An 18,509-nucleotide genomic window follows, 5' to 3' on the forward strand; every position below is an offset into this window, starting at 1 on the left:
GCCATGATTATAGATAATCCTAGATTGCTCTTTGCTAAATTCAGTATGTAAATACTTGAGAATGTGAAGCCTTTTTTTTTTAATTTAAAAATAAAAAAACCTTGTTTTGTGCTTGTTTTTGATAGGTTACACAGACAATCTGTTGAAACTGCCAGGAAACGGTTACTAGAATATCAAACAATATTAAAAGGGAAGTACCCTTCTTCGTCAACCACATCATTGGTATCTGATTCTGTTGTATCAGAACATTGGGATCAGAGTAGGAGCCCAAAGTTAAGTCCCTACAAATACAAGCCTGTGCAGCCCATACAGTCCTCCAAATTAAAACAAGATCATATTCAGTCACTAAGACCAAGTCACATTCCACTAAGACAGAGTCATATTCCACAAAGACAGGTAGAAACTACAGAAATACTAAGCGCTTCAGATGTTTTAGCCAATAAGTCTTTAGACTCAGAAGAACATGTAAGGCAATTCTCTGGAACTGAAACACAACAGACAGACTGGTTGGTCCCTAATAAGTCACAAATACTTTCAAGGACCTTGTCATCGGATAGGGCACGAATACAAAATGCTAGAGAACTATCTGAAACATTTAGGCTAACAACTTTTCAAACTTTAGATTCCCAACAAGTATCACAGGACAGTGAAAATACATCTTCTAAGCTCACTGAACCTCCTTCATTCGTACCACTGGTACCTGAACATTCTTTTACTCTTCTCCCTGTTAAAGTTGAATCTGGAAAAATTCAGGAGCCTTTATCAACCATAAACAAAAGTGCAGTTTGTATAAGCCATTCTGTAGGCAGCCAGATCCATGATCAGCCTTTGACATCCTCAGAGACTATCACAGCCCAGCAAGGTAATTTGAAGGCTCTTCAAGAACAGTTAGAACTCCAGAAGGATATTCTTCAGGCAAGACAAGAAGCTCAGGAGCAATTGCTTTTGCATAAACAGAAGGAGTTGGAAGAGCAGATTGGCTTCTCTATATTCCTCCCAACTGTAGCAGATTCATTTGCTTCACTGACTTATTCCAAAGCTGAATCAAGAGCCCAGGAATCTTCTGTAGCCAAAAATGCTACATTAGCTTCCTCAAGCAATCCTGTGATCCAGCTTCAGGATAGTCTTATATGTTTCTCACAGCCTATGTTATCACAGCAAAATAATTTAAAATTTCCTCACAAACAGTTGAATGTTGTTAAAGATAGCCTACAGGCTAGACGGGAAGCTCAGGAAGTCTTATTTGTAGGTAAACAGTGTGATTTGGATGGAGGACTATGTTCTGAACAGTCTGCAACTTCTTCTCAGCCACATCAAGTAGCTCAGCATATGTTTACTTCATTACCTTTTGCTGTTACAAAATATAGAAAAATCCAGGAACAACATTTATCTAGGAATGAGGAAGGGTTTCTGTCAAGCCAGTCTGAAATCCCAGTGTGTCAGGATGGATCTTCGAGTTTCCTGCCTCTACATGATAGTTCAGAGTTACTCCAAGAACACCTGGCTACACAGAAAGATACTCCTCCAGCTAGATACAATGCTCATGTGGACATACTTTTACATAGACAAAAGGATTTGAGGGACATTGAGCCTGGGCGCATGAGTTTTTCATTCTCACCAGTATTAGTTCAGCATATAGATACTTCACCATCTTCTACTGAATCTGAGCCTAGATTTCAGAAACATTATTTATCTAAGAAGGAGAGCATAATTCCCTCTGATAATTTGATCAGCCCAGCATTTCAAGATACTTCTCTTAGCTTCCTACAGCATAGCTTGCCAGGGCAAGAAAATTTCACAACACTCCAAGAACAATCACACATACAGAGAATAATACTTGGAGCTAGAAAAGAATCTCAAGAATTTGTACACAAACAAACTGAATTGAAAAGAATTTCTTCTGAACAGAGTGGCACCTCTTCGCTATCACCAGTAGCTAAATCTGAAAGATTGCAAGACTTCATGTCAATCAAGAGTGACAGTACAGATCCCTTAATTCATTCTGCAATTCCTAGATTCCAGGAAAGACTTTTAAGATTTTCACATGTGCTACCTCTACCAGATAATTTGGAGAAACACCAAGAATACATAGACACACCAAAAGAGTTTGTAAATTTTAGTCAGAAAACTCAAGATAATACATCTTCTGAACAAACTGGTTTTTCTTTGTTTACACCTCAAATAGAACAGCACTCATTTACATCATTACCTTCTGCTGACTCTAGTTTAACCCAGGAGCCAGTTTCAATAGAGAGTGATAACAAAACGTCAAGACGTTTTCAGATCCCCAAGTTACAGCACAAGCTTGTACAGCTGTCACATTGTATACAGCCTCAACAAGATAATTTGAAGGCACTTCAAGAAAAATTAGCTACACAGAGGGAAGGCATCATTCAAGCTAGACAGGAAGCTAGGGAAGAAATGCTTTCATGGAACCAGCAGAGTTGGAAGGAAAGAGTGTCTCCTGAGCAGGGTGGCATCTCTCCCTCACTCTTAATAACACATCCATGTGCTTCATTACCTCTTACTGAATCTGAAAGAACCCAAGAATGCTGTCCTACAAACATTGATAGTACACCCTCCTCCAGTAATTTGGAGATGCTGATTTTGCCTAATAGGCAGTTGAGTTTATCACATACTTTACCTCAACAGGATAATGTGATTACACTTCAAGAGCACTTGCATGCACAGACAAGTTCTTTTCCTTCTATTGAGAAACCCCAGGAAGAGTTAGTGTTGCCCAGACAACATGAATCTGAGGCAAAAGTATCTTCTGAGCATTTTATCCAAGCTTACCATGGTGATTTCAAGACATTGCAACACCAGTTAGATATGCAAAGGAAAGTCATTCGCTTTGGCCAAGAAGTTCAAGAAGAACTGCTTTTACAGAAATTATGTAAATTGGAGAAAAGGGTATCATCTGAGCAGATTAGCTCTTCATTTGCATCCCAGGTAGCACAGCCTGTTGCCAGCTCTGAAGGAACCCAAAAGTCTTTCTCAACCGACAGCAGTAATGCAGAATTCTCCACGTTACATGGTAAGTTTTTGAGCTCTTCACAGCCTCTTCTGCCTCAGCAAGGTGATTTGAGAGTGTATCATAATGAGAACACCGAAGAAGAGCTGCTGTTAAACAAAGAAAGTCAGTTTAACAAAATTGAATCTGCGGAGCTTGCCCTTTCTTCTTCCTTTCTATCTGAGGATCTAGAGCATTCATTCATTCCACTACCTTTTGCAGAAGCTAAATATACAAGTACTTACAAAATGAACTCATCTAAAAATGAACATGAAGCTCCCTCGAGTGATTCTGAGATACCAGGATTTCAAGAGAGACTTTTGACTTATTCACAGCCAATCTTACTAAAGCAAAATTACATGAGTCTTGAGAAGCAGTTGGATCTACAGAGAGAAGTTTTGCATTATAGCCAAAAAGCCCCGGAAGAATTACTTGACCATATACAAACAACATTGCAGAAACATGATGACCATCAGGTATGTTTTAACCTAAAAACCTAAAATTTAAGCAGATATTTAAGCCACCTTACTCCCTTTTAATTCTAGGCCTCTGCTTTTCAGTGATTTGAGGACAAGTTTTACCTTAACTGCTTTCATCTGCTCCCATAACAATGGGGAAATTTAAATAAAAATTTCTGTACCTCATAAATGTTTATTTGAAGCCTGCCTAATTTTAAATGAATATAAAAAAGAATATAAATTTATAACTCTTCTTTTCTCTGCTATGCTCAGCTGGAATACAGGGGTTGGTGCATGCTAGGCAAGATCTCTACCACTCATCTCTATCTCCTGTGAGAACATAGATTCTAATTTGGAATGGAGTTTTGTTATGGATTTTACTGAAGTTAGATATGTGACTCAAGTGGTAAAGTATCTACCTTGAGTGAAAAAGCCAAGTAAGAGCACAAGGCCTTGAGTTCAAGCCTAGTGTTGGCACATACAAACACAAAACCCATGAGACTCTTTAACTCCAGTTAACCATTAGAAAACCTGAAGTGGTGCTGAGGCTCAAAGTGGTAGAGTTCTAGCCTTGAGCAAAAAGAGCTCAGGGACAGCACCCAGGCCCCAAGTTCAGGCCCCAAGACTGACCAAAAGAAGTCTGAGAATGTGGCTTAGTAGTAGAGTGCTTGCCTAGAATGCATGAAGCCCGGGGTGGGTTCAATTCCTCAGTACCACATAAACAGAAAAACCTGGAAGTAGCAGTGTGGCTCAAGTGGCAAAAGAAGCTCAAGGACAGCTCCCAGGCCCTGAATTCAAGCCCCAGGACTGCCACAAAAGAAGAAAAAAAGAAAGGAAGGAAAAAGGATTTTTGAGCTTAATATAGATAAAATTATAAAAGTAACTCACTGGTATAATTTTTCTTATGCCATAGCAGACCTTTATGTAATTGTTGACATTTGTATGAGTGTTCTTTATATGTAGTACAAGTACATTATTGATATTTATATGTGATTAAAACTAGTACCCACTTTTTCCTTAATTACATTACTGTGAATTGTTATAAAGGTATTTGTAGGGTGATTTAGAACTAGACTTGCTGGTCTTGCATCTGAATACTTAGAAAGACTGGCTCAGACATTCATAGCTCTTCACATAGGAGACAAGAGTGTTTTCACCTGTATGAATGTGTGCATATTACTGTGGGAGGTCATTGAACTTGAGTTTGAATCGAGTTCAGCAGAAGCTAAGTCTTAGGAATTAATATAGAGAAAAAATGATGGAAATGAGAAGCAGAGAATAGCCAAGTATAATCTTCCACTGCAAAGTACAGAGGAAACATAAGTTGTTGTGGCCATAGTTATGATACTTTTAATGGGAAGATAAACTTCAATATTGGGAACATATCTCGTTTTATCTGTGAATAAAATTGTAGTTGTGTGAATGATGTTGGTTTGGTAGAGATTCTAACATAAGTGAATTCCCACTTGACCCCCCGGTGTGTCATCCCTACTTTCCTCTGTCCACTTTTCAGACAGGTAAGCCCATGATTGAAAATTATCTTAATATACAGAAGATGGAGCAGTTCAGAGAATGGCTTCCTCATATCCAAGACCTGCATGCAGGCAAGGGCAATGCTGATGCTGATCAGCTGCTTTCAGAAGATTCTAGTGCCAAGTTAAGGGGTAACATGAGTGCATTTTATTGCAGTTCTGCTCATTGCTTTCATCCCCTACAGCTTGCTCGTTGAAGAGAAGCTTACAGTGTGCTAATAGATCTTTATTGTGCCTGATTTTGTCTTGGAATTGATAGGTGAGCATCTAGACAAAGAACTGGGTAAAAGAGCCTCAAAGCCACCTGTGGCCAGGGTTAAATGTGGACTGAACTTAAATCAGCATGAACTTAGTGCTATACAAGAAATAGAATCACCAGCAAGTGGCAAGACGTCTATACCAGGTAATCCAGTGGTTTGATAAATGATATTTTAATATTTTGCTGGTTTTCTGCAACTTTTTTAAGATGCTAAAATTTATCAAAAGAGACTTAGTCTTTACATTTGAGAAGAAAAAAACTTTTTTCTTAGATAGGTCTTTAAAACTTGTAGTTTGGAAAACAAAACAAAACTTGTAGTTAAAGCCGGGCACCAGTGGCTCAGGCCTGTAATCCTAGCTACTCAGGATGCTGAGATCTAAGGATCATGGTTCAAAGCCAGCCCCGGCTGGAAAGTCCATGAAATTCTTAATCTCGAATGAACTATTAGAAAACTGCTAAGTGGTGCTGTAGCTCAAGTAGTAGAGTGCTTGCCTTGAGATGAAGAGTTGAAGCATAGCATACAGGCCCAGAGTTCAAGCCCCATGATCAACCAGAGGAGGGGGAAGGGGCAAGGGGGGGGGGGACAAAACCCTTGTAATTAAAGAAGTGGTATTAGGTGACTACTTGAAATATTAGGTGACCACTTTTATATGTATAGAAGGGAAGCAATTTACAGACAGAAGTGATTGTTATATCCCATATTCTGACATTCTTGTTCCTTCTGCCATCTTTCATATCTACCTTCTAAATCTGTTTAGGATGTGACTCAATTCTTTTTTCTTCCATTGTTACTTTTCCACTTTCACTAATTTCACAGCTCTCTGTCTCTCTGTATTTTACAATTATGACTTACTTTAACAATATTTCCAGTATTGGGACTTGACCTCAGGGACTCTCGCCTCTCCACTTTTTTGCTCACAGCTGCTGCTCTACCACTTGAGCCACTTCCACCCTTTTGAAAGTTATTGGACATGAGTCTTGCATATTTGTCTGCTCCGGCTGATTACAAACTGCAATTTTCAAGTAGCCTCCTGAATAGCTAGGAATAGGCAGTGAGTGAGCTTACCAGTACTCCCTGTTTTCCATTCCTGAAGATGAGTAGCTTCTTTTTGTAACACTTGGTACCTTTAATTCCCAACTTTTTTGTGGGATTTGGCATTTGTTCTTTTTTGTATTCTCATTCAGAGAAGTGCGTGAGTCTTAGTTTATTTCAGTGGTTTGTTTAGATAAACTTACAAGATAAATCACTGGATTCAGGTCCACAGCTGAAACAGCCACATAAGGATCACCTAGGTCATGAACTGGAACATTAGAGCTCCATGAATTATTCTTCCCTTATGCCTTCCTAATTATCCTTCTAAGCCTGTATCTTGATGTATATCACAGATTAGTTGTGGCTGTTTCTTGAACTTAATACATATTATTCATGTATGTTATATCTTAAAATATGACTTGGGATTAGTAGATTATCCAGGCTTTTTTCTTTCTTGTGATTAGTCAGTATGAAGTATAATCTGATGTTAGGAAATAGGAGCATCCTTAAAGACTTATAAAACTGACAATAACTAAAAAGTCTGTGAATAATAAGCCATTATTGTTTTGTTGCTTTTAAGTTCTTATATTTTCCCTTTGTATCTAAATTGACATTTTTGTTTTAATGCATTGTACAAATCTAAGGAATCAATTTTCTTCTCAGATAAACTAAATATTTTTGAAGACAGAGACCCCATGAGAGTCTCAATAAGCCGAGAACAAAATTTCCTTAAGAGCCCCCCTGCCCAGAATGCATTTGTTTGTCATCAGCCGTCTGTGCAGGAGAACATCAGAAGTGACGCTATCACTGATGGAGCAGGTGAGAATTAAGTTGGAACTGGGACTAAAATTGGAACTGTAATTATTGTTAGTGGTAAGTAACCTCAGTGACTATTAGGAATGAAACTATGGTAGCACATGCATGCTCTGTGCTCTATGCATAGCAACTTACCTAAAATGGCCATCGTTATTAATACAGGGTTATTTGTTTCAAGGACTAGGTTTTGCTTTCTGTTAGTACTCACACATTATAGATTTTTTAATAATCATTATTATGTCTGAAGTTTACTGGGAAAACAAGTAATTTTGTTTTTAATTGCTTCATTAAATAAATACCAGTAGGAAGTAATAAGGGTAAGAGTTTGATACGGTTAGCAGCTCTATAGATTTTGTGTTATTTTTGTTTTTGTCAGGCCTGGGGCTTGAACTCAGGGCCTAGGCACTGTTCCAGAGCTTCTTTTGCTCAAGGCCAGCTCTCTACCACTTGGGCCATAATGCTACTTCCAGCCTTTTCTCTTTATGTGGTAATGAGGAATCAAACCCAGGGCTTCAGGCATGCTAGGCAAGCACTATCACTAAGCCACATTCTCAGCCCCAGATTTTGTGTTAAATAAAGACTACTTGTAACAGTCCACATTTAATATATTTGTAATCTATCTTTTAAATATCTTAAATTTACATTTAAATTCTTTTTATTTTAGCCTGTTATGTCTATCATTTATATCTTAGTTATACCTATAGTTTAATAGAATGAGATGAGAGACAGTCTTTTTGAGGGTTTATAGAGGGAAAAAATTGTGTCTTTTTGAAATTGCAGTTGGGAGTAACTGTAAAAGATAGCACTTCAGGAAATGAACCTGTGGCTCAGGTTGTAGAGTGCTAGCCTTGAACAAGAAAAGCTCAGGGACAGCGCCCAGGCCCTGAGTTTAAGCTCCAGTTTAAAAAAAAAAAAAAAATATATATATATATATATATATATATATATATATATTATATATACACACAATTTAGTACATTAAAACTTTTGAAGTTTTACAATAAAACTTTATATTTTTAGGTTGCACCACTGGATACTTGAATTTTACTTTTGTTCTATCTATGTCCTGTAGTCAAGGACTACAGGAGCAGAGCTTAGGTTTTTACACCAAGGGCAAGCCTGAAACACCTCAGTAAAAAGGTATTAAAACTTAGAGCCATCTCTCTGCATTTAAAGTTTCTGTATCTGTGGATTCAATCACTTGAAGATTAAAAATAATTTAAAATGGTGGGAGTGTAGTTCAGTGTTAGAGCATTTACCCAGCATGCCCAACACCCTGAATTCAATTCCCAGCACTGTCAAAGGAACAACAACAACAACAAAAATTGCATGTGCTACTAGATATGTTCAGGCTTTTTACTTTGAAGAATTATGTATTTTCAGTAATATAAAGATGATTAAAGTATGGGGGGAGGAAGTATGTAAGGTAGAGATTTCCAAATGACATACCCTTTTTATGAGGTGCTTGCTATTTACAGGGTCATAGAACCTGTCACTTTTGATTTGTTTTTTGTTTTTTGTTTTTATTTTTTGTGGCTGGTCGTGGGGCCTGAACTCTGGGCCTGGACGCTGTCCCTCAGCTCTTCAGCTCAAGACAAGCACTCTACCACTTGAGACACAGTGCCACTTCCAGTTTTCTAGTGGTTAATTGGAGATAAGTGCCTCATACACTTTCCTGCCCTGCCTGGCTTTGAACTGTGATCCTCAGATCTCAGCCTCCTGAGTAGCTAGGATTACAGGCATGAGCCACTGGTGCCCAGCTCTTCCCACTGTTTTCTTAGTAGCCCTTTAGATTGAATTACTGACTTCAAGCTCTATACCCTTAGCTTTTGTAAGAAAGCAATATTTTAATATAAAGAATATATATGTATATATATTCTCACATGAACTATGTAAGGCATGAATTATAGAAAAAATGAACTAGAATAGGAGAGTAAAATAGTACTTGAAGGTTAGTAATACTTGCTATTAGTTTTTGTAGACACATACATACACACTTAGGTTTGTAGATGTGTATTCATTTATGTAGAGAGCATCCATTTAAATATATATATATATATGTGATCTCTCATAATATCATGGCAATGGTAATAGAGAAATTTAGTTTTAATTTTATTCACTTTCAGAGCCACAGGTAGTTGTGTGTCTTAGTGAAATTTCTCAAATTCAAAACTCCAGGGTATAATTGGTGAAGAGGTATAATTTTTGTATGTGAAATTTAATTAGAAATGGCAGCACATTATTCATCTATACTCTGAATGTAGAAAACATTTCAGGTATAGTTCGGTGAAAAGTGATTGCTTAGCATGCACAGGGCCCTCAGTTTTAGTGGCATATAACTGCAGTTAAGGAACTTCAGAGAATTGAGTTGGAAGGATCTTCCTCCCCTCCCTTCTCCTCTTCTTTCTTCCTTCCCTTTCTTCTCTCTGTCTCTGTCTCTCTCTGTCTCTGTCTCTCTGTCTCTCTGTCTCTCATTTGTATGCTGGTACTGTGGCTTGAATTAAGGGCCTTCTGCTTTTACTTAACTTTCTTTTTGCTCACAACTAGTGTTCTCCCACTTGGCTTTTTTCTGATTAGCTAGAAATAGAATCTCTTGTCTTCCTAGGCTGGCTTCTAACCTTGATTCTCAGATCTCAGCCTCCTGAGTTGCTAGGATTATAGGCATGAGCTACTGGCACCTGGCTAACTCAGGATATTTTAGGTTTACCTTTGGGCAACATGTAAAATAAGTGTCTGATCACTAATAATTACACTTTGGTGTCTTTTTCTTTTTTGGGGGGGGGGGGGGATGTCTGGTCGTGGAGCCTGAACTCTGGGCCTGGGCGCTGTCCCCTCAGCTCTTTAGCTCAAGGCTAGCACTCTACCACTTGAGCCACAGCACCACTTCCAGCTTTTTTCTTTTTGCTTATGTGGTGCTGAGGAATCGAACCCAGGGCCTCATGCATGCAAGGCAAGCATTCTACGACTGAGCCACCTTCCCAGCCCACTTTGGTGTTTTTCTTCAGTGTCTCATATGCATTTTGCTCATATTTGAGTTATATTGTTCTTTTGTTATCCTTTTTGCTTCACAGTACAATGACAAAAGGATTTCCCACTAGTTAGATGTGTTTACCCCTAATAGTTATATATTTTTAAAGTGCTTTATTCAAGGAGTAAGAGTGACAAGTAGTTTCTTAGTTGTGGGGTTTTTTTCTCCAGTTAACTAGCAGAAGGCTGGAAGTGGAGCAATGGCTCAAGAGGATCAACCTTACTTAAAAAAAGATAAAGAATGCCTTGGGGCTGGGAAGGTGGCTCAGTGGTAGAGTGCTTGCCTTGCATGCATGAGGCCCTGGGTTTGATTCCTCAGCACCACCACATAAGCAGAAAAAGCCTGAAGTGGCTCTGTGGCTCAAGTAGTAGAGCGCTGGCCATGAGCTGAAGAGCTGAGGGACAGTGCCCAGGCCCAGAGCTCAGGACCCATGACCGACAAAGAAAAAAAAAAAAAGAATGCCTTTGCCCTGAGTTCAAGCCCCCATACTGGCACAAAGATAGGCAAACAGAATAAATGTATTTCTTTCCTCTAGTCTAAGATAAGGCAACTTTACAAAGCCAAAATGTTAAACTTAATTGTAGGAAAGAAGAGAATGATGACTTGTTGCTGAGAATTTGATTTGCCCTAATCTACCCTACCCTCATTTTGAATTTCAAAATCAGTTTTAGTCAAGGTCAAGGAATCTGATGTTGAAAATCATGCAGTATTAAGCTATGCTGTGGAAGGAGAAGAGTGCATACATGTGATGCCAGTTGTGCAGCCAGATAATAAGGTTAGTAATGTCTTCACATTTACTGTTTTTTTGGTTTATATTCTCTAGTTTCCTGAAAAATTGAAGTCTGTTATCTGAGGTCTGCTTTTATTATAGTGGATCAATGATGAAAATAGCCAAATCTGAGCATCAGAAGATCTACCAGTCTACCTGATGCATGATCTCTTTAATTCTGAGAAGCAAAACCACAAAATAATAAAGATATGTGTGTGTGTGTGTGTATGTCTGTGTGTGTGTCTGTGAGAGTGAATGAATGAGAAGCTAATCATTTCTGAGCAATGATGAAAAAATTTTAATACTGACCATTGTAACAATGAAGGTTTCTACACTTGACCTGAGCTCAGAAGTGACAGCTACAGAGATTGATGAGTTTTTGTAGATATTGCTTGATACATCATGTTCTAAGATCTAATATTTCCCTTTAATTTTTAGACTGAAACACAAGATATTTCTCATGAGCCATCTTCAGTGACTCTTTCTACTGGTAGCTTTTTAAGTTATGAAAACACAGATTTGAGCCTTATAGACACAGGTAACATCATCAAACTATGTAAACAAATTGAAAGACCAGTTCGAGCATAATGTTGGGAGAAGCATTACTTTTCCTTTAAAACAGTTTAAGTTTAAGCAGTTTAGGTTCCAAAAGGAAAGTTTTGGTGATGAATAGAATATTAGACAATATAGTATCCTAAAAATGACTGGAAGTCACAGGATGTTCTGTAAATCCTTTGTGAAACACTTGCTAGTCTGACATTTTCCCTCTTGGTAATCTGAACAGATTTCTTGGTAATGTTCATCTCTTAGCAATGTATATTGCCATGCCTCTGTACCAGAATGTTTCTAATGAACTACTTAGGCAATTAAAAGTAAGTGTTAATTCATTTAAATTAATTCATTAAATTCATTTTTCAGAGTCATTCTTGGACCGTCAGGAACAAGAATCTACCATTAAACAAGAAGAAACAGATATTTTAAGTTCTGTAGTTCCTTCAACACAAGTAATTTATACCTCTCAGCAGCAGCAGAACTCTTCAGATCTTCATAAGTCTCTATTGGAAGAATTTACTTCTGGTCACACAGAATCTCAGCAGAACACAGACAGTTGCATAAAGGAAGTAAATCTGATACCTGAAAAAACAGACTTGTGCGGTAAAATTTTAAAGGAATACTTTTACATAAATTATTTTTAACTTTTCACATTTCATCCTTTTTAGTATTATTTGAGCTGCATATATGTGTATGGTCTGCTGCAGCACAGTTATACCACAGAAAATATTGAGAGCATTTAGTGAGAAAAGTACCAAACTTAGTACCAGATTTACATGAAGAGGTAAATGAGATGTTTAGCCTTTTCACTTCCAGCTTAAAAATCAGAGAGGCCAGGGCTGGGAAGGTGGCTCAGTGGTAGAGTGCTTGCCTTGCATGCATGAGGCCCTGGGTTCAATTCCTCAGCACCACGTAAGCAGAAAAAGCTGGAAGTGGCTCTGTGGTTCAAGTGATAGAGCGCTAGCCTTGAGCTGAAGAGCTGAGGGACAGTGTCCACACCCAGAGTTCAGGCCCCACAACCAACAACAACAACAACAAAAAATCAGAGAGGCCTATATTCAATTCAGAGTTAGACCATTTCCTAGCCATGAGACCAGGGGAACAAGTGAAATCAATCCATCTTCCGTAAAAGGATGCTAGGGATTAAATAAGATAAAACCTGTGAAGTACTCTGCATACGAGAGTGAATCTTTCCTTTTCATCTTTTTTAAAATCATTAATCCTAAAGTGAACTATGTAAGAACAGAAAAGTTTATTTAAAAGAAAAAAAAGTAATGAGCACTATACCCCTTAGAAGGTTTGGGAACTGGAAATAGAAATTTATATTTGTCAAAAATTCTGGACACTGGGGCTGGGAAGGTGGCTCAGTGGTAGAGTGCTTGCCTTGCATGCATGAGGCCCTGGGTTCGATTCCCCAGCACCATATAAGCAAAAAGAAAAAAAAGCCGGAAGTGGCGCTGTGGCTCAAGTGGTAGAGCGCTAGCCTTGACCTGAAGAGCTGAGGGACAGCGCCCAGGCCCAGAGTTCAGGCCCCATGACCGGACCCAAAAAAAAAAAAATTCTGTTTTTTGTTCTCTATACCTGAAAACAGTCATAATAGGACTTAATTTAAAAGCATCTGTTGATTGTGGAGGGGAAAAAAAAAAGAAATGGCTTTGGTGAACTAGAGTTAGCTATTTTATTTTGAATGATAATGTCTCTGTACTCTTTTCCTGGGCTTTACAATGAAAACAAAAATTATCTCTCTCTCTCTCTCTCTCTCTCTCTCTCTCTCAAAAATACCAACAGTTGACCTTGACTTTCCAGAATTGGAATTTGTTTTCCCAAATTTGCATCGTCAGCTCTTTCAGCCCTTAAAGCCACATACAGATTTTGATTTCTCACCTTCAGGGATTTCTCAAGACAACAGCAACTTTTACCAGGTATATTAAAGTAAATGCTCCATTGCAAAAGAACAAGTTTGGTTCTTTTGTTTTGGTTGTTTTTTTGTTTGTTTGTTTTGTTTTTTTGCCAGTCCTGGAGCTTGAACTCAATGCCTGGGCACTGTCCTTGAGCCTCTCAGTACTCAAGGCTAGCTCTGTACTACTTGAGCCACAGCACCACTTCTGGCCTTTTCTGTTTATGGGGTACTGCGGAATTGAACCCAGCGCTTCACGCATGCTAGGCAAGCAATCTACCACTAAGCCATTTTCCCCAGCCCCACATTGTATTGTACATACATACATACATATATATATATCCATATATATATGTATATATATGTTTGTTTTTGGTGTGTAGTCATGGGGCTTGACCTCTGGGCCTAGGCACTGTCTCTCAGCTCTTCAGCTCCAGATTAGCACTCTACCACTTTAGCTACAACGCCACTTCTGGGTTTTGAGTCGTTTATTGGAAATAAGAATCTCATGGAACTTAACTGCCAAGGCTGGCTTTGAACTGCAATTCTCAGATCTCAGCCTCCTAAGTAGCTAGGATTACAGGTGTGAGCCACCGACGCTTGGCCCAAGTTGTTTTCTTTTATAGAAAAGATTTTTTTTTTTTTGGAGGGGCAGGGGTCAGTCATCAGGCTTAAACTCAGGGTCTGGGCACTGTCCCTTAGCTCTTTTTGCTCAAGGGTAACTTGGAAAGATCCCATGTGAACCACCTACCAAGTATGGTTGTATGTATCTGTAATTCCAGCTGTTTAGGAGGCTTCAGGTTAGAAGAATGGCAGTCAATGGCTGGCTCCTGGCAAATATTGACCCTGTCTGAAAACTAATGCAAAAAATGGACTGTGGGTATGGCTCAAGTGCCTAGCAAGCATGAGCCTTTAAATTTCAAATGACTCTCCCTCCAAAAACAAAAGTCCTAATACTGACACTATACCCTAGGCCAATTAAATCACTGCACTAATTTGCTTTTTTAAAGCTCCCAATTGGTTCTGATGTGGAGGCAAGATGGAAAAATCTCTGCATTGGTGTGGGCTTGGAATATGGCTCAGTGGTGGAGTGCTTGCCTAGCGTGCATGAATTCCCGAGTTCCATTCCTCAGTACCACTTGAACAGAAAAAGCCAGAACTGGTACTGTGGCCCAAGTAGTAGAGTGCTAGGCTTGCGCAAAAGAAGCTCAGGTACAGGCCGAGGTCCCGAGTTCAAGCCCCTGGACTGGCTAAAATAAGTAAACAGTTTAAAAACTAAAAAGCTAACTGAAATTGCTCAATATTGGCACTTAAAAAATAATATGAAGTTGATTTGGCTATTTCAAGCTTTTTCTGTTTCTGACAGACCATAGGTACCTCATCTGAAAGACACCATGCTACTGTATCATCCAGAAGTACAGTTTCTTTTACAGCACTGAGGCAGACCCACTTACATTCTTTTCCTAATACAAGGCTAAGCCAGCAACCTGACGCTAACTTGGCTCATACTGCAACTTCTAGTTTTGCTGCAGAAAACACTGAGGGTATGTACATCATAGAAAAAGTTAAAACTCAGTACTTTATAGTTCCTTTTCATCATTTCCTTAGGGATTAGGAAATGGCACTGTGTCTCAAGTGGTAGAGTGCTCACCTTGAGCTGAAGAGCTCAGGGACAGCACCCAGGCCCAAAGTTCAAGCCCCACCAATGACCAAAAAAAGAACCAGGCTCTTCTCCTTAGGTATTATTCCTGGATACTTCTTTGCCTGCACATTTGTCCTCAGTATTAAAGGTATATTTATTCAAATTTTTAAAAAAATACACACACACTCTCAGCAGGGCACCAGTGGTTCATGCCTCTTATCCTAGCATCCTAGCAACCAAGGAGGCTGAGATCTGAAAATTGCAGTTACAAGCCAGCCCAGCCAGCAAAGTCTGTAAGACTCTTTAACTCGAGTTAACCACCACCAAAAAGTATAGCTGCAAAAAAAGTATAAAAGCTCAGGGACAGGCAGGCTCTCAGTTCAAGTCCCAAGATTAGGTGACAGATGCATGCAAGTAAACACATACACACATACTTGAACCTGGAAAGGCTGAGATCTGAGGATCAAGGTTCAGAATCAGCCCAGACAGACATATTTGTGAGATTCTTACCCTAACCAGCAAAAACCTGGAAGTGAGAGTGTGGCTCAAGTAGTAGAGCTCCAGCCATAAGCAAAAAAGAGCAGCACATCACACGTATCTATGTTTATACTTGATTTAAATTTTTACAGTACTGATTTTCATTAAAAAGTACAAAAGTTCCCATTGAGATTCTGCACTTCAACCCTTGTAATTCTTTCAAGATCTTTATCACAGATTATGTATTTGTTACATCTAGGTATACACATGTAGAGACATTACGTGCATTCTATTTCAAGTGTACTCACTTCCATAGGGAGAAAATCTGCATTGTGTTGAATATATTTTTATTTAGAAATACTTGCAAATATGTAAGCTGTAGAATTCATTGGAAACCATTATGCTCATCTTTCATATTTATCTATAGCAATCTTTGCTCATAAAATTGTACAAACCTGTGCTGAGTGCTGGTGACTCATGCCTGTAATCATAACTGCTCAGGAGGCTGAGATCCTAGAATAACGGTTCAAAGCCAGCCCAGGCAGGAAAAGCTGAGACTCGTATCTCCAATTAACTATGAAAAAACCTAAGTGGCACTGTGGCTCAAAGTGGTAGATCATTAGCCTTTGAGCTGAAAAGCTCAGGGACAACACCCAGGCCCAGAATTCAAGCCCCTTAACCAACAACAAAAATTTTGTAGGGACTATGCATCAATTGCAGAATGTATAAGACGTATTTTTTAAATTTTGTAATGTAGGATCTGAAGAACCTTTTCCACAGCTTCTGCCAGAAATTTCTTCCCAGGAGGGGAGCCAGCATGCGGATCTTCCAAGTATTGTTAGCATTGAAGCAAGAGATTCTTCCCAAGACATGGAAAATGAAAAGTCTCCCTCTGAACAGACTGAAATTATACAAAATAAGAAAAGTGTTCATTTTCAGCTTTGTGTAGGAAATTCCAGTTCAACCTACAGTTCATCTGATGCTGGCGTGTTCGATCAGTTGCTTGTACAGCATAGCACTCCATGTGGCTCTCTCTCAAGTGACTGTTCAATAAAACTAGAAAGTGAAGGCAGACTGGATTTCCAAGAACTGTCCAAAAGACAGATTGTCACAATATTACAAAGTCCAGAATTCAAAGATGATAAAAGTGCAATCTGTAGTTTGCCTACACATGCCCATGTTGAAGATATTGACTCACAATTGCATGTAAGAACAGCAAAGATAGGAACTTCAACTGAAAACTATTTTGAGAATTCACTGAAGATTGAAACTCCAGAAGCCCTAAGAAACCTACCTCAACCAGCACAATCAGAGCCCCATATAAGTTTTGGATCATTTTCATTCCAAAGCTCTATTCCAGTGTGGGTAAGAATTCCAATTAACATAATTTAAATTCCTTTGAAATACTAGAAGCAACAAGTGTAATGGTTAATGTTCTTGAACTTCATTCTTAAATTTTTAAACATTTTTTTAAAAATATTGCTAGAGATTTATCCCAAGATCCCTTTCCTGTGCTTTGTACTTGCACTTTGTACATTTACTCAACCTGCTGGAAATAATGGAGCCTGCTTGATCACAATTCTGTAAACAGTGCCTACAGTGTAGGCAACTCATTCTTTTAAGTACAAATTGTTGTGCAGTCCTTTAAGTAAGGTGGCATGTAAGGTCAGTGTCACCCCCCGCCCCAATTGCTCTCCCACATTTTTTTTTTACTTAATACACATCTGTGTGCCCACACACCTATTACCTCACCCATTTTTGCTTCCTGGCATTCACTTTGGCAATTATCTATTCTTAGTTCCAACTTTCTGGCTCTTAATTGGAGGAGTCTTGACTTTCTTGCCTATGCTACCTTTTAAGCCATGATCTCAGCCTCCCTAGTAGCCAGGATTAAAGGCAGTAATTGCCACTCCTCAGGCAGCAGAGGGAGGTGTACATATGAAACCAAGCAGCCACTGCTCTTTAGTCTGACCCTGTATAACCATTTAAGTTTCCAGTTGTATTTTTTCAGAAGAATCTTAACTATGGGTCTTCCATACAATTTCGTATTCATGTCTATTTGTACCAAAGGCTTTTCTCCTTCTGCACAGGAGACAGAATCTGGCCATGGTATAATGGAGGAACCAGATCTTACTTTAGTAAGCAGCAGTGACATCAGTATTGCTGAAACAAGCTTTGCAAACTTGACCATAGAAGAAAATGGGTCAAACTGTACTCAGGTAAACTTCTAATCATTTGGTGGACCATGAAATTACGAAAAAGTAACTTTGTGACTCAGTTCCTTTAGAGGATCTGCTGGTAGGGAGTATTTCATGTGGGTACCTGGAGCAAAGCCCAACTTTGTCCTAGTTTTACTTTTATCAACTAGAGGTGATATACAGAGATTGTATTGTCTTCTGTCCCCTCCCGGTCCCTTCCTCATACTTACGTGCATGTACCTAGCTACCAAGTGTGCAGAATACAAACTAATGTTTGAGGTACATTTTCTTAGGGGAGGGATAATGAAAACCTGAAGGTAGGGTGTGACAGAAGCAATTCTAAACCTTTTTTTTCTATTAGGTTACTGAATATCTGCCATCAACAGAAACCTCAGATTACCCAACACCAGCAGCTTCTACAGGTATGCATCTAATAGTAGAGGAAAACGGGAGCTCATGAAAACTACAACTGCCATTCAGTTTTAATGAAAACATTCCAAATTACAGCTGTATCTGGGAGCTTGCAAGCAGCATCATTTATAAAAAGATCCTACCAGGGGCAGAAAAGAATGTGTAAAACTCAAATCTCTGAAGACTCGCACATTGAAACAGGTAGTTACCATGACTTCTTTTCAGTGCATTCAAACTCAGCCCCCTGAAAGACATCTAATGCTTTCTTTTCTCAGATTCAGATTCATACATGGGTCATCACAAGGGTGTAAATAAAGTTAGAATATCTCTTTCTGAAGACAGACATCATGAACAAGCCATCATGCAAAAAAGGTAGCAAGTGTTGGTGCTTTATTGATTTAGGTTTCAGCAGTATTTGCATTTA

At 38.8% G+C, this 18,509-nt stretch overlaps 1 protein-coding gene and 2 non-coding genes across 11 annotated transcripts in view; all 3 read left to right on the forward strand.

Annotated features, from left to right (window-relative positions):
- The window catches only part of Cep295 (centrosomal protein 295), a 52,935-nt gene that overhangs the window by 34,069 nt on the left and 357 nt on the right, over positions 1-18,509 (forward strand). For 6 of the 9 annotated variants that reach the window (XM_042685211.1, XM_042685207.1, XM_042685208.1 and 3 more), the window contains 14 exons: positions 126-3,489; positions 4,985-5,135; positions 5,263-5,406; positions 6,959-7,114; positions 10,805-10,914; positions 11,347-11,446; positions 11,827-12,063; positions 13,249-13,382; positions 14,724-14,901; positions 16,234-16,841; positions 17,567-17,695; positions 18,036-18,096; positions 18,182-18,286; positions 18,361-18,457. In XM_042685211.1, coding sequence (XP_042541145.1) covers positions 126-3,489; positions 4,985-5,135; positions 5,263-5,406; positions 6,959-7,114; positions 10,805-10,914; positions 11,347-11,446; positions 11,827-12,063; positions 13,249-13,382; positions 14,724-14,901; positions 16,234-16,841; positions 17,567-17,695; positions 18,036-18,096; positions 18,182-18,286; positions 18,361-18,457 — 5,574 coding nt within the window. Of the gene's footprint in view, positions 1-125; positions 3,490-4,984; positions 5,136-5,262; positions 5,407-6,958; positions 7,115-10,804; positions 10,915-11,346; positions 11,447-11,826; positions 12,064-13,248; positions 13,383-14,723; positions 14,902-16,233; positions 16,842-17,566; positions 17,696-18,035; positions 18,097-18,181; positions 18,287-18,360; positions 18,458-18,509 lie in introns of those variants that run through there. The other 3 variants (XM_042685210.1, XM_042685209.1, XM_042685216.1) reach the window with 3 other exon arrangements.
- Positions 11,013-11,092, forward strand: LOC122112493. The gene has a single exon (XR_006148222.1). It is a non-coding gene; the product is annotated as a small nucleolar RNA U2-19 (small nucleolar RNA).
- LOC122112492 lies at positions 11,188-11,257 on the forward strand. The gene has a single exon (XR_006148221.1). It is a non-coding gene; the product is annotated as a small nucleolar RNA U2-30 (small nucleolar RNA).

This window comes from Dipodomys spectabilis, unplaced genomic scaffold (genome assembly GCF_019054845.1).
Source record: "Dipodomys spectabilis isolate Male_0828 unplaced genomic scaffold, ASM1905484v1 ptg000094l, whole genome shotgun sequence".
Lineage (NCBI taxonomy): Eukaryota > Metazoa > Chordata > Mammalia > Rodentia > Heteromyidae > Dipodomys > Dipodomys spectabilis.